At 27.5% G+C, this 14,379-nt stretch overlaps 2 protein-coding genes across 4 annotated transcripts; one reads left to right on the plus strand and one right to left on the minus strand.

The window, feature by feature from the left end:
- Positions 1–1,371: 1,371 nt before the first annotated feature.
- On the minus strand, positions 1,372–12,232 carry LOC136082459 (uncharacterized). Of its 3 annotated transcripts, none has more exons than XM_065801812.1 (12): positions 12,176–12,232; positions 7,885–7,955; positions 7,699–7,782; positions 7,493–7,615; positions 6,332–6,492; positions 6,015–6,125; positions 5,250–5,470; positions 4,759–5,171; positions 4,382–4,629; positions 4,073–4,248; positions 2,382–3,944; positions 1,372–1,509 (listed from the first exon to the last, which is right to left on the minus strand). In XM_065801812.1, exons 1-12 carry the CDS (start codon positions 12,193–12,195, stop codon positions 1,458–1,460), a joined length of 3,243 nt encoding a protein of 1,080 aa, XP_065657884.1. In that variant the 5' UTR covers positions 12,196–12,232; the 3' UTR covers positions 1,372–1,457. The 3 variants fall into 3 exon arrangements, with proteins under 3 accessions (XP_065657884.1, XP_065657883.1, XP_065657885.1); XM_065801811.1 differs by lacking the exon at positions 1,372–1,509 and adding an exon at positions 2,067–2,215; XM_065801813.1 differs by lacking the exons at positions 1,372–1,509; positions 6,015–6,125; positions 6,332–6,492; ... (2 more) ...; positions 7,885–7,955; positions 12,176–12,232 and adding exons at positions 2,067–2,215; positions 5,756–5,896.
- LOC136082460 (uncharacterized) lies at positions 12,121–13,926 on the plus strand. Its single transcript, XM_065801814.1, has 3 exons — positions 12,121–13,429; positions 13,541–13,687; positions 13,772–13,926. The coding sequence occupies exons 1-3, from the start codon at positions 12,405–12,407 to the stop codon at positions 13,833–13,835; spliced, it is 1,236 nt and encodes a 411-aa protein (XP_065657886.1). The 5' UTR covers positions 12,121–12,404; the 3' UTR covers positions 13,836–13,926.
- The last annotated feature ends 453 nt before the right edge of the window (positions 13,927–14,379 follow it).

Raw genomic sequence — 14,379 nt, forward strand, 5'->3', positions numbered from 1 at the left:
CAAAGCTGTAAAATCCCGAGATATTATATTCGTATTACTGACATCTTTTGAAATATCACCTTTTAGTCCAAGTAAACATGATTTGTTTCTTCCCATAAAACAAACATCACGAGTTGCGGATATTGATACTCCACCAAAAGCCACTATTCCATACCCATCAAAAACAATAACTAAGTGGTTTGAAGTCAACTACAAGTGCTTCCACAAAAACTTCATTTTCATTAGGTGTGACAATTCTAGTTCGGCTAACGTTCTTCGTACTGTTGTTGTTGTCAATTAACAGTTACCACGCTAAGTATTTTCTTCGTAATTTTTGGCGCACATTATTTATAAATGATGCAGCAGGTACATTCTGAGTCGATTAACACATTCCGAGAAACGCCATTAATGTTCAACCGTATAGCAGGTAACGCCATTATTGATTGTTTAGGGAGAGAACTGGCGCAAACATCTTCTCTCTCGGCACGTTTTTTGGACACATTCTTGATGTGTCCTTTCTCTTGACACGAGTAAGACAAAACATTGCTTGTCTCCCGTCTTCGACCCGACTTGTTTCGATTACTATTTCTTCGCAGATGACTATCTCTTGCAAAATGAATGGGGAGTTAACATTCGTAACAATTTGGTTGCGTTTGATCTTCAAACAACCTCGGCTCAGCACGTCTGTAGTTTACATACCAGTTCAACTTTTTCCAGCCATTCTGCGACTGATTGTTGATCGTTTCCACTTAACTCCGGAATTAACTTTAAATCAACTTTAGTCGACATTTTAGCCGAAATAGCTTTTTGTTTCACATCAAAAAGAACTTTATGAGTCAAGCGTAAAACGCCTCTCTCTTAACGTAATTCAACATAATTTATATACTAATTCTCTTGATATTTACAATTATGTCTTTACATTATATACAAATACGTCTATATACATATACAATTATTTACAAGTAACTCAAATCGATCGTTACCTTTAAAACAATCATTAACTATAATTACACTTTACAACAAAATACTTGAACTCAAGGGATTTCATTTATTAAAATATTTAAACTAGAGAGACAATTGGAGTTAAGCAATTTGAAAAATTATATCATGAATTAAAAGTAAATCCTTAAATATTTTTTACGTTGTCATAATTATTTGTGATATAACGAAATATGATAAGTGCTAAAAAAACATATAATTAAGATTTACAATCGTAATAAAAGCTTTTATTGATAATGACTATCACAAAAACAACATGTTGTTTTTGTTATATATTTGTCATCAATGTTACAGTATAAAACTAAAGAGCTGAAACACAATCAACCATAAAAACTAGTTTTGTAATGTTACCATCGGCAACTAATGGTAATACCAGTAAACATAATCATTTTTACCTTAATTATGTAGAATTCCAATTTCTCCCTAACTGTTATCTGATGATTAATAGAGTAAATTTCACATCATATAAATTTACTAAATTAAAACCATGTTTCAACAGTAGGCAAACTAATAAAGCAATGACAAACGCAACTAAAAAAAAAAGGAAAATTGTTATGTTTAAAAAAATTATTATATATTAAAAAAATATATATTCATTGAAATGTAATTAATAATAAATACTTATTACAAATACTAAGATTTATACTTAGACTGAAACTAAAAGTGTTTACGGTAAAAATAAATAAATTGAAATACAACAACACCACTTTCAGAGTTGAAAAAGAACCATTTAGTTTGAAAAAATTGATCTTGTTCTTGAACATGCCTTTACTTAACCAGATCATCTTACTTACTTAACCAGACCATCTTAATTAAGGGACTCTTGACTAAAATAAACCTTATTTAGGTAACACAACTTTTTAGGCATTGCTATCCTTCAAAAATCATGTATTCCTTTAAGACTATATATTAGAAAATTAGAAAATGAAAAACTATTTAAATAAGATTTTTTATCAATCATACACTTTTTGCCTACCATAACAAAAAAAAAAAAAGAAAAGAAAAAATACTAAAGTAAAACTAAGTAGTACTAAAAAAAAAAAAGTACTAAAACTACATAAAAAAGGATTATAAATGTTAAAGTCAAAATCTCTTTTAAGTTAAAGTACTACATGGTAAAGTTATTGTGCATTGCGAACAAAACCATTCAACACTCTCACATTCTAAAATAAAATCAGGTATGCGTTCACAAACACGATGAAACCAACATTCACATTTTCCACATTGCACCATATGCCTAAATGTATTAACACATAAAAAACAGTCAAAAAAATGTGAATAAAAGTAATGTGTGTAAATAAAATAAAAGTAATAAGTGCGTGCGTGCGTGCGTGTGTGTGTGTGTGTGTGTGTGTAACTAGTTAGATTGAAAAGCTAAAACATAACTTAAATAATTCACTTACTTATCTTTGACAACTTTATCAGAAGCCATCCAAATTTGCCGACATACGCAATAAAGAGTAAAATTAAATTCTTTTTCTTTGCAAAATCTGGTCAATTTTCCAGTCTTTGGAAACTCATTTAAGTGGTTTTCTATAACACTTTTAAATAAATGGTTTCTCATTTCATCATTTTCAAATGAAATGTAGTGTGGATTTGAGCCGGTACAAGCAATGTGCTGTGCAAACGCCAATGCAAACAAACCACAGTCTACACCATTTGTTTGTTGTTGCACAGGTAAGACTCGTACTTTCAAACTGTCTTTGGTGCACTGCATTATTGCACAAATTTGTCTGACAACATAGTTCTTTATTTTGCCCTTAAACATGCTGTCTAACAGAAATACCTCACCTTCAGAGCACCCAAAAGTGCTTATTGTCAGCCAGTGTACATCACCATCATGTAATACCTGTACAAAGGAGCCCTTTACCACACAAAATGACAAATTTTGCCCCAAAACTGGATCCTGCAGACCAGAAACACCAGTTATCATTTTTTGTACCGAATGGATAACATTGTCTGACAACATCTGATGGGTTGTAATATCATTCATATCATCTGATGAGAGTTTTGTCTGAGGAAGTAAAACCAGTTTTTCTACTAAATGTTCATCATTGTTATGTGAAATAACTATCTCATGGTCAACAACAAACCTTTCTTTGTTTACAGGCTCATCAACAATTTTATGTTCAATCGAGTCAACTAAGTAACTCTCTGCTACTATAAACACTTTAGAAGCATTTGATGTTTTTTCTTTTTGTGATCCAACACGCTTAGTTTGAGCTTTTATTGGTTTCCGTACAGGAATAGAAATATGTTTTTTGCTTAATTTATTATTTGTTTGAGTGACAGGAATCCCAGATTCTCTTACTCTTCCTTTGTTTAGTTTGTCTATTAGAGTGGAAAGAGTTTTATGTAACATCACTAGTTCATCAGAGTTTGCCTCAAATTCAAATGATAAGTTCTTAATAGTATTAAGCATCTCCCTAACATCGACACCAGAATAAATGGGAATATGTTTTTTACATATGTCATTCTGATCTTCTACAGTTGTATTTTTTTTTAAAGACAAAGATGACTCTTTTAAAGGTGAAAGCAACTTTGAAAAATTGAAAGGTTTTTTTTCATGGAATATATCATAGTTATCTTCATCTAAATTTAAGAATGGAGAATTTACATAAAGTTTTGATAATGTATTCCATGACCAAGCAGGATACTTTTTGAATATAGCAAAAAAATGTTTGCAGGGATAGCCTGTTGATATCCAATCATAACAAGTACATTTTGGCATAATATTTTCATCACCAAAATGCACAAAGTATTTTGTAGAAGAATCAATGGTACTAGATACAGTAAAGATACCATGTTTCATCATTACAACTGTGTTCAAATCCATATAATCAGCAGTAGATTTTCGCAACAAGCAATGCTTAACTAAACTACGAGGGCGATTATATAAATATTTTGGCACCCAACAGCCATATCTCCTGTATCTTGCATCCATTTTGAAGTTGGCATCAGTGTAGCTAAATTGAATAGATAAAACTTAATAAAAATAAAAAGATTATATTAAAATCATTACTGTGAACTTTTAAATTGACAATAGTCCCTTTCAAACATTAGTTCAATGACTTAACTTTTCTTTTAAACTAACCTTTCTAGCTTATCAGTGAAGAATTCTTCAATTAATAAAGTTAACATGCCTGTCAAAGAAGAGTTGTTATATTTCTTTAAATAGCAATACTTAAATGACTCATTTTGTCTTTCAACACCATTGTTTGTGTTGCAATTAATTAGAAGACGATTTTGCCTATACCACCAGATCCATCTCTAAACAATAAGAAAGAAATTCTACTTTTACATACCTTACCTTAAAATAATACAAACCAAACCAAATGATTGCCACAAAATGTATTCTCAAATAAAGGTTTAATTATTTAAACTCATGTTTAATAATAAATACCTTTTTTATAGGCATCCAATACATTTCAACATAATGTTTTAATTTAGAAAAACCATCTTGACACCAAAAGTCAGAAAGCTCTAACGCTTTTATAGCATCTACTTCTTCTTCACAAGATCTTGACCAAGCTATACATCTTAACAATTTTAAAATATCTTCTTTTTTACTAAAACAACCATTGGAAGTTTTTTTTATCCAACGATCCCATGCCTGTTCTCTATGAAAATCGCAGATGAATACTTCACACCCTAATAAGAGAACAAAATTTTATTTAAAATGATTATGAACTTAAATCACATGAAATATAAAAAATGATTTCTTTAAAGAAGTTAATAACTTAAAAATTAAATAAATAAATACAGATTGGAAAAACACACCAAAAAAAACAGATTCCAAAGCACGTATCTCCTCATTACAATAGTCAGTCATGCAGTATAAAGGTTGAAAATCAAGATTCCAAGATTTGATGACATTAAGTGCTTTTTTTATTGTATCAAAAGTTTCACTTTCAGATACAAATGTTGCAACTATTTGAAAATCAACATTAGTTTTAACAACTAAGAAAAACAATGGTAATGAATATCTAGTGGTCTTATATGTTGCATCTAAAAACACCATTTCATTACCATATTTATTTAGAAGTTTTTTTTGCCAACCAGCTTGATAAACAAACAACAGCTCATCCTTACTATGACTTCTTTTTGGATGGTAATGTATTTTGACAGTGGCGTCAGAAACCTTCCATTCATTTATTTTGTTTTCTAAACAATCTTGATCAATGTTTGAGAATCTGAAAAATTAATAAATCTAAAAACTTTTTGATAATATGAAACATCTAAAAGTACTAAAAATTAAATAAAAAAATTACCTAAGCTTTTGACGTTCAATGACTATGTGTGTACGAATGATATTATTTCTTGGATAGAACCTTCTGTTGTTAGAAGGAGGCAAATCTTTTTTTCCAAACATATCACTAACCATAATTTTTAAAAGCCTCTTCATCTCACATACATTTGAAACGCCTTGTTTCACAAATTCAGAAATCTTTGTTGACAATCGATGGTCAATTTTCTGAGACAGGAGTTCACTCTAAAAATAGTATTGAGTAACACAAAATGTAACTACTTATCTGCATTCGTACTACTACATCAATTAATAAAACAGTAGCAAGATATGAAAGGTACATATTATTACGCACAAATAATATAAAATTAGTTGTAACTTTGTACATGTATAAAAATCATGCTTAGCATTACTACTAGCATTACAATATGAAAAATATGTTTCAAAAATATAGTAATAATAATAATAATAAAAAGAAGAATTAATGATTAACACAGTTTGCAATATAGTATCAAAGCGCAAAGCAATTACTTTTCCAAGTGGATGATTTCGGTGACATAATAGGCAGTCTATTTCAACTTTAATTTTTCTACAAAATACAAAAGTATTATGCTTCATCAAAGAATTTCGAATATCTCTTGATACTTGGTTTTTGTAATAATTTGTCATGATGACAACCTGAAAATAAAATGACAGAATTGATCATTCTTTTTATTGTTATAATTTTTCTAATAACGATAGATTCATTAAAAATGTGACTAAAAAAAATAATTACGGTTTTGTAAAATACCTTTAAACTAGTAAAATATACAATCTCTTTTATGTTAACTTTTGCAGGACATTCAAACTTCTTAGTGTCTTGAATAATCACATATTCACCTCTGTACCAATGATCAAACTTCTGTAATAATAATAACAATAATAATATCATATTATTATTATTATTATTATTATTATTGTTATTATTATTATTATTACTATTATTATTATTAGTAGTAGTAGTATAATAAACATAAACATCTACTTTTGTTCTATTTAATTTAAAGAATTTTAAGTGAAATTAAAGAACATTTGTTACAATAATAAATAAGACTATTTAATTGTTACTTTTTGATTTTCTTTTGCATCGATATACTTTTGCTTAGCATTAGAATTCCGATCAACGCCATGATGACAATCAAACCTTTTTGATGACAAAACAACGTAAGGCGTATTAAAAAATTCTGGGGATGTTTCCCATAACACTTTGTGCTTGTGTGAAAATATATCTAAAAAATGAAACAAAAGTTATTCAAAAATGTATTTATATAATATTAAACTCATTAAGCTTTAAGCAGTTGAAAACAAATATTTAAAGAGAAATGGAATCAATAGGGTGTCTGTCTAAGAGTTGCTCAACTGCTTTTTAATAAGATGAAAAGGTTAACAGTTTACTTTTATCTCATCAATACACAGTTTAGTCTGTCATTCAAAAGTCATTCGAAGCTTTCATTGACCTCCCTGATTGAAAACCAGTTTTAAAAGCATATTGGATTACATGAGGTTGCAACTTTTAGTTTTAGGAAGTTTAGGAAATTCTTGTTGCTCACACTGCTTTTTAATAATATCAAGAGGTCACCATTTTACTTTTGGGCCATCCACACACAGTTTTGTCAGATTTATGCAATTGATTGTTGCCAAAGATGTGGTTGTACTCAAGTAAATTTTTTGGGTGGCCCAAAATTTGAGTCAAAGTATTTGTATTCAGCATGATTTAGATTGCTGTTCCAAAACCAAATATTTAGAACCATTTAGAGATTTCCTGATATTTTCTGTTAAAAGTGTAAACGATGCTAAAGACCAAAACTAATAACTAAGTTTTTTTTAGAATAAAACTTAAATTTTTTTCATAATGATTAAATATTAATATATTTGAACAATCTTTTGAGCGATATGATTTTTAAAATAGTAACCTAAAAAAAGAATATTATTACAAAATTAAAAAATTCCCTGACTTTCCCCTGATTTTAAACGAAATCAAGCTTTTCCCTATATTTTCCCTGATTATATCTAAATTCCCTTGACTTTCCCTAAACTCCCTGATTCGGTGGCAACGCTGTATGAACTGTTTATTATTTAAACTGTATAGATATAATCATAAGCTGTAAACACAGTAGAGACAAAAAACTCCATAAATTTGAATAACTGATTATTGCAAAGTGTATATCACAACTTAAATAAAGTAACTCTGAACTTTCATTTAGTTTACATTGTTCCAAAACTTTTTACCTGTACTACCAAAATCCTTTGGAGTTGAAAAAGCAGCAAAGCGAACAGTATTATCTATCTCATAGTTATGAAGACACTGATTGGCTTCTTTAACTGAATCACATATGTAGATATCACTTTTACCTGAAATGTGAAGATCTTATTAATTTCAAAATAAATGCAAAGAAAATATTGTAGAGCAAATAATAACTAAAAATCTTGCAAACTTGAAATTTTTGATGGTTCATTAACAGATAGAAGATAGTGTTCAGCTTCTTCGACAGAATTGTAAATACAAACCGTTTTTTTATCTAAAATTTGAATTTGCATAAGTCAAAACCATAATTACTTTGAATGTTTTTGATATAAGTAAAAATTAAATATTCAAAAAAAAAAAAAGTTAAACAAATCACCCTGAAGACTTAAATCATCTTTTGCCTCATTATTTGATATGTCTGAATCATCGTAATCTGATACATCTGAACTAATAACGTAATGATAAAAACTGATAACAACATTATTGTAATCAATAATTAATATTATTATTATAATATTATAATAATACTACTAAAATAATATGATTATTATAATATTATTATTATAATTGTTATTATTGATTAAACTACTAATAATAATAAATAATAAATTACTACTATTTATTTTATTTATATTAATCAATTAATCAATATATTCTGAATTACATGATTTTACAATTCAAGGATGTTTACAAATAGTATAATTACTAATGATTTGTAAACACCTAATAATAATGAATAATAACATAAGAGTAAAATAATAACAACTATAAAAATCATAACGTTAACAATAATAATAACATTAATAATAACTATCATAATAAAAATGGTATTAATAACAATAAAAATAATGGTATTAATAAAAAAAATGATATTAATAAAAAAAATGATATTAATAAAAAATGACGATATTAATAAAAATAAAGGTAATAGCAATAATAACAATGATAATAATAACAATGGTATATTTAAATATATCTATACTTATACACGCACACATACATACATGTCACACATACGCTTATATATATACACATAAACACACATACATCTATACACATACAAACATATACATATATATATATATATATATATATATATATATATATATATATATATATATATATATATATATATATATATATATATTTATACACACACACATACGCATATAAACGTATACATACGCACATACATACATATACACACAACACACATACATACACATATACACACACATTATACATGTACCCATACATATACCCACACATGCATACGTACATACACATTCAATTATTGTACAAGGACGACAAAAAAGCTGTACAAAAAAATAAAGATTCTTAAAAAAAAAAAGGTATAAAATAAAAAATATATACATAAGAGAGTATTTTTTAATAAGACTATTAACAGTGATATATTGCTTTTATTGGAGTTATTATTCTAGTAGCTATCCAAATATTGTTTTTTTAATCTATTGAAAAAATTATAACGAGAAATTGAGTTTTCGGTTTTTCTCTTTTCAAAGAATGAGGGAGATTGTTCCAAGCATTGGTGCACTAATGTTTAATTGATGCGCTGCCAAATTTAATTGTCCTAGTATGTTCTACAAAGATATTGTTGCATGAGGAGGATCATGAAGGAGGAAGTGAGAATGTTTGTTTAAGTTTAACTATAAATAACCAAATTATAACTGATAATGCCCTAATCACTAACTCATTTAATGACTATTTTTCCACAATTGCAGAAAATCTTTCTAAAACAATCACCTCTCCTAGGCATAACTTTAACCACTACCTTAAAAATACTCCTTACACCTAGTGCAAAATACTCCTTACACCTAATACTCAAATATTGATCTTAGCATCAAAAGATTTAAGCTACCCTTTGAGCATTATGATGAATAAATCATTCGAAATTGGAGTGTTTCCTGACTTGTTTAAAGTTGCTGAAGTTGTACCTATTTTTAAAAGTGGATCCAAACTAGATCATTGTAACTATCAACCTATATCTTTACTTTCAAATATTGGCCAACTAATTGAAAGATTCATGTTTAACAGACTAGAAAACTTTTAAAATCAATCTAATAGTTTCTATAGCCTTCAATTTGGCTTCCGCAAAAAGCACTGTACAAATCAAGCATTCATTGATATAACTGTGACAATACGTGAAGCTCTGGATCAAAAATAGTTTGCGGCTGGAGTGTTTGTTGATTTGCAGAAGGCGTTTGATACTGTTGATCATGAGATTTTGCTGACTAAATTAAATCATTATGGTGTCAGAGGAGTTGCTCTCAAATGGTTCAAGTCGTACCTGTATATGCGCTCTCAGTTTGTAAGCATTGGAAACACTTCCTCCAATACTAGGTTTACATGTATTGGTGTTCCACAAGGTTCAATCTTAGGTCCTCTACTCTTCCTCGTTTATATAAACGATCTGCACACATGTGTAAAATTCTCCAAAACATATCATTTTGCTGATGATACCAATCTTCTTATTGTTAGTAAATCTCTTAAAAAACTAAATAAAAATCTTAATCATGACCTTGCATGTTTGGTACAATGGCTACGATCAAACAAAATTATACCAAGTCTGAAATAGTTATCTTTAAATCTCAAAGCAACAAAATTACAAAAAAACTTAATTTCAGAATAAGCGGTAAAAAAATTAATACCATAAATAAGATCAAATAATATAGGCATTATATTAAATGAAAGTCTATTGTTTCACCGACAAGTAAAAGCAATATCTTCCAAACTAAGTCGAGCTAATAGAATGCTTTCCAAAGTAAGGCATTTTGTCAACTACGAAACATTGATAAATATTTGGCATGCTATATTTAACTCCCACCTAAGGTATGGCTGCCAAATTTCATCTACTCATCTTAAAAATCTTATAAAACTTCAAAATAAATCTATACGAATAGTTCATTTCCAGCCAAGTAATTTTAATCCAGACTTATTGTATAGTTTATCAAATATCTTGAAGTTAGATGAACTCATCTTCTTATTAAACTGTGTTTTTGTGTGGGATATCATTAATAATACCATGCCTATTGCTTACAACAACTATTTTAAATTCACAAGTGATATCCATAATTGCAAACTTAGGTCAACATCTTGTTATAAACTAGCTACCTTCAAAAAAACTAGCAAATATGGTATTCAATCAACTAAATACCAATCAATTCACTCTTGGAACTCTCTGCCACTTTCAATAAAAATAAATCTTCCAAACATTACTAGAAATGCTTTCATTGCCAATATCAAAAAATTTATCCTTCATAAAAATACTCAATAAAATTCTAACACAGCATTTTCACTATCTTATATCTTCAATTAATTCTGTCTATTTTTCTAAATTATAACAGCTTTTAGTTTTCCCTTATTTTAAACCTATTATCAGTTATCTCTTCTACCACTCCTTACCCTTCTGTTCCATATATGTATATATTTGTATGAACCTGAGTGTGCATTGTGTGTATGTATGTGTATATGTATAATGTGTTTACTTATTTTTTTATATGTGTTTATTTACATTAATGCATATGTGTGATTATGTATATGTATGTATTGTGTGTATGTTTGTATATATATATGTGTGTATGTATATGTATGTATGTATCTGTATTTATAAATGTGGGTATATGTATATATGTGTTTATATATATATATATATATATATATATATATATATATATATATATATATATATATATATATATATATATATATATATATACATATATATACAATATATATATATATATATATATATATATATGCATATACATATATATATATATATACACATACACACATACATATATATACACATACACATATATACATACACATATATATACATATACATATATACACACACACACACACACACACACACACACACACACACACACACACACACACACACACACACACACACACACACACACACACACACACACACACACACACACACACACATATATATATATATATATAAATATAATGTATGTGTGTGTCTTAAATAAATGTAGGTATTGCTTATATGGTAGTATTTATAGTACTTCCTCAAACGACCACTTCTATGCCACATATTGTTATTGTAAAGTATTATTATCTCTGTAATTGACATTATTATTTTTATTACTGCTACTGTTGCAAATTACTAATGTTATTATTAAAATTATTATTGTTATTACTACTATTATTATTACAATTATTATTACTGTATTATCATTATTAATTTTATTACTATTATTAATTTACTAATAAGTTTATATACTTTTACAAATTTACGGATAATATTTGTAGGTCGTCACGTTTTTGTCAGTTACATAACTGTTTGTGACTGATCCTAGCTTTGTATTAATTTTATTTTATAAAGTAAAATAAATGATTGATTGATTATTGTCAATAATCAATCAATTGATTGATTATTGTCAATAATCAATCAATTGATTGATTATTGTCAATAATCAATCAATTGATTGATTATTGTCAATAATCAATCAATTGATTGATTATTGTCAATAATCATTTATGTCAATAATATTGACAATAAGTGCAATTTTTTGTGTAAGTCACGATTATTGACAATAAGAATAAAAAACTTATACAAACTGAAAAATCCTTACAACGGCTTATTAAACTTTAGAATTAACATATACCTTGTCATTTCTATATCCATTTAAAACTTTTTTTAATTTTAAAACTATAATTTTATTATTTTTTAGCTTACGAGCACGCTGTCAACAAGCTTTATAATGATGGAATAATTTAAATAAAATTTGCATAACTTAATTTAAATAATACACGCATAATTACGTATTTTTGTCATTGGACTTTGATCGTATTCTGAGTGATACTTTCTTGCGCTGACCTATCTAAAAATATAAAATGGATGACGAGAGAAAACGTAAAATGGATGGTTCAAGCGAAAGTTCTGATGCTGGCCAGTTGAGCATTCAAGATAGTACGCAAATATACAATGCCATTCCGGATATTAAACAAAATCTGATCAAGACTAAAAATGATTTAAATCTAAAACGAGATCTAGTTGGGGATCCCTATGTAGATCTAAAACGAGAACCAGTTTATAATGACGATGTAGATTATAAGGAACTTTTTGAATCGGATTTTTATTGCTATACCAATATTGAAAATAAAGTAAATCGTGATAAATCCGAAAATAAGACAGATGTAAGTAATACAGAATTCAATAAATTGGCTAAAGATGTGTTTAATATATGTGGCAAAAAATATATTTGTGCTACGTTAGTACCATTACCTCCTCATAAGATGCTTATTTCTTGTAACCGTGTAATTAAAAATGAATTCCGTGATGACATAAAATCGAAAATAAACAAAAGCCCATATATTAAAAAAGCATATTCCCATAATCAGGAAATTCACCCTGTCTTTCTTCCTAGTGGCAGTACAGAATGTGCACATGCAGAGATGTATTGTTTGCAATGGCTTTTTGATCATAAAGAATCAATTGAAATTTCAAACATAAAAGAAATATCGTTTTCAACTTCGAAAATACCTTGTTTGTTGTGTCATACTTTGTTGGTCGAATTTAAAAAATTATACATGCCCAATCTCATTTTTGATAAGAATCATGGAAACCTATGTACAAAATGGTCTTGTAAAAATTTTACATTTTTAACGAATGAAATGTATTTCAAACTTCATTCCAATTTAATTAAAGAATATTCGCCTTATTTCGAACAGAGTGAAGATAGAAAATACAAGTTTAGTCATAAAAAGTTCAATGAAAGAATATTTAAAAGTAATGATATAGAGATGTTAACTTCGCACTATAATCAAGCGATGAACCTACACACACCTACCAAGCCATCTGATTTTTCTGATGAGGAGATTTTAAAAACTAAGAAAGAACCTTTATGTATTTCTGTAATGTAAGTGTAACATAATTTACATAACTAGTTATTTAACTTAGTTATTTTGAAAATCATAGTTTTTTAACGAGGTGTTTACATATAAAAATTTCATCAAATTTTTTGTTTTAGTAAAGAAAAGAACTGTATAGAAAATGAAGAATCAAATTATCACTATACAGTAGAAAATGACAAGGAAGAAAACAAAGATAGTAAAGCATGTGAAGATGACATAGAATTTTCAGGAGATGTGAATAAATTGTTATGTAATTATGAAATGTAAGTATACTTACAAATCTTTTAATGAGTTGAAATGTTATAAATTGTTAAAATGTTATGTTGATTTAGTTTACTCTGTTTTAGTAAAGAAATAAATTTTACAGAAAACGAAGACGGAAATAGTAAAGCATGCGAAAATGAGGACTAACTGGTGAGTTGGAGAGTCTGGCTGCGCAGTAGCTATCGGAATTGTAGTTGTAGCAATTATATATTTTTGAATATTATTGTTCCTCTTTTTATTGATTTTTTTTTTACTTTTAAGTATATCTTTCCTAAAAATTCCTCGATTTTAATATTCTAATAACTTTTCTTTTTAAAAATTTTTCCTTTTTCTTCTCTTTATTCTTTTGTTTATTTTATTGTTAATATTATTATTATATTTTATATTTATATTTTAATTATTTTGTTAATATTATTATTACTATTAATTTTATTTTTGTTATAATTACTGTTATTAACATTATTATTGTCTCACGTTTTTAATGATACACAAAAACACAGGACAATGCAGAAAATAAACAAAACTTAAAAATTATTCTTTATATTTTCTTTCAATAACGGATCTTTTTCATTATTATTTTCCATTTTCAAATTTTTTTTCTTTTATTTGGGGTAGATGAGGCTCCTTAGCTGTGATGAAGGCAACTTATCTAGGAGAAGGAAAACTCTGATATAAAATCCCCACGTTAAAG

The sequence above is a fragment of the Hydra vulgaris genome, chromosome 07 (genome assembly GCF_038396675.1).
Source record: "Hydra vulgaris chromosome 07, alternate assembly HydraT2T_AEP".
Lineage (NCBI taxonomy): Eukaryota > Metazoa > Cnidaria > Hydrozoa > Anthoathecata > Hydridae > Hydra > Hydra vulgaris.

Excerpts from the sequence above, each read along its gene's own strand:
- LOC136082459 (XM_065801811.1), bottom strand. The coding sequence starts at position 12,195 with ATGGATATAGAAATGACAAG. Across the intron at positions 7,783-7,884 it reads AGATGATTTAAGTCTTCAGG|ATAAAAAAACGGTTTGTATT; the intron begins GTGATTTGTTTA and ends TTCAAATTTTAG. Across the intron at positions 5,471-6,014 it reads TATATTTTACTAGTTTAAAG|AGTGAACTCCTGTCTCAGAA; the intron begins GTATTTTACAAA and ends TACTATTTTTAG.
- LOC136082460 (XM_065801814.1), top strand. The coding sequence starts at position 12,405 with ATGGATGACGAGAGAAAACGTAAAATGGATGGTTCAAGCGAAAGTTCT. Across the intron at positions 13,430-13,540 it reads CCTTTATGTATTTCTGTAAT|TAAAGAAAAGAACTGTATAG; the intron begins GTAAGTGTAACA and ends TTTTTGTTTTAG. Across the intron at positions 13,688-13,771 it reads TTGTTATGTAATTATGAAAT|TAAAGAAATAAATTTTACAG; the intron begins GTAAGTATACTT and ends ACTCTGTTTTAG.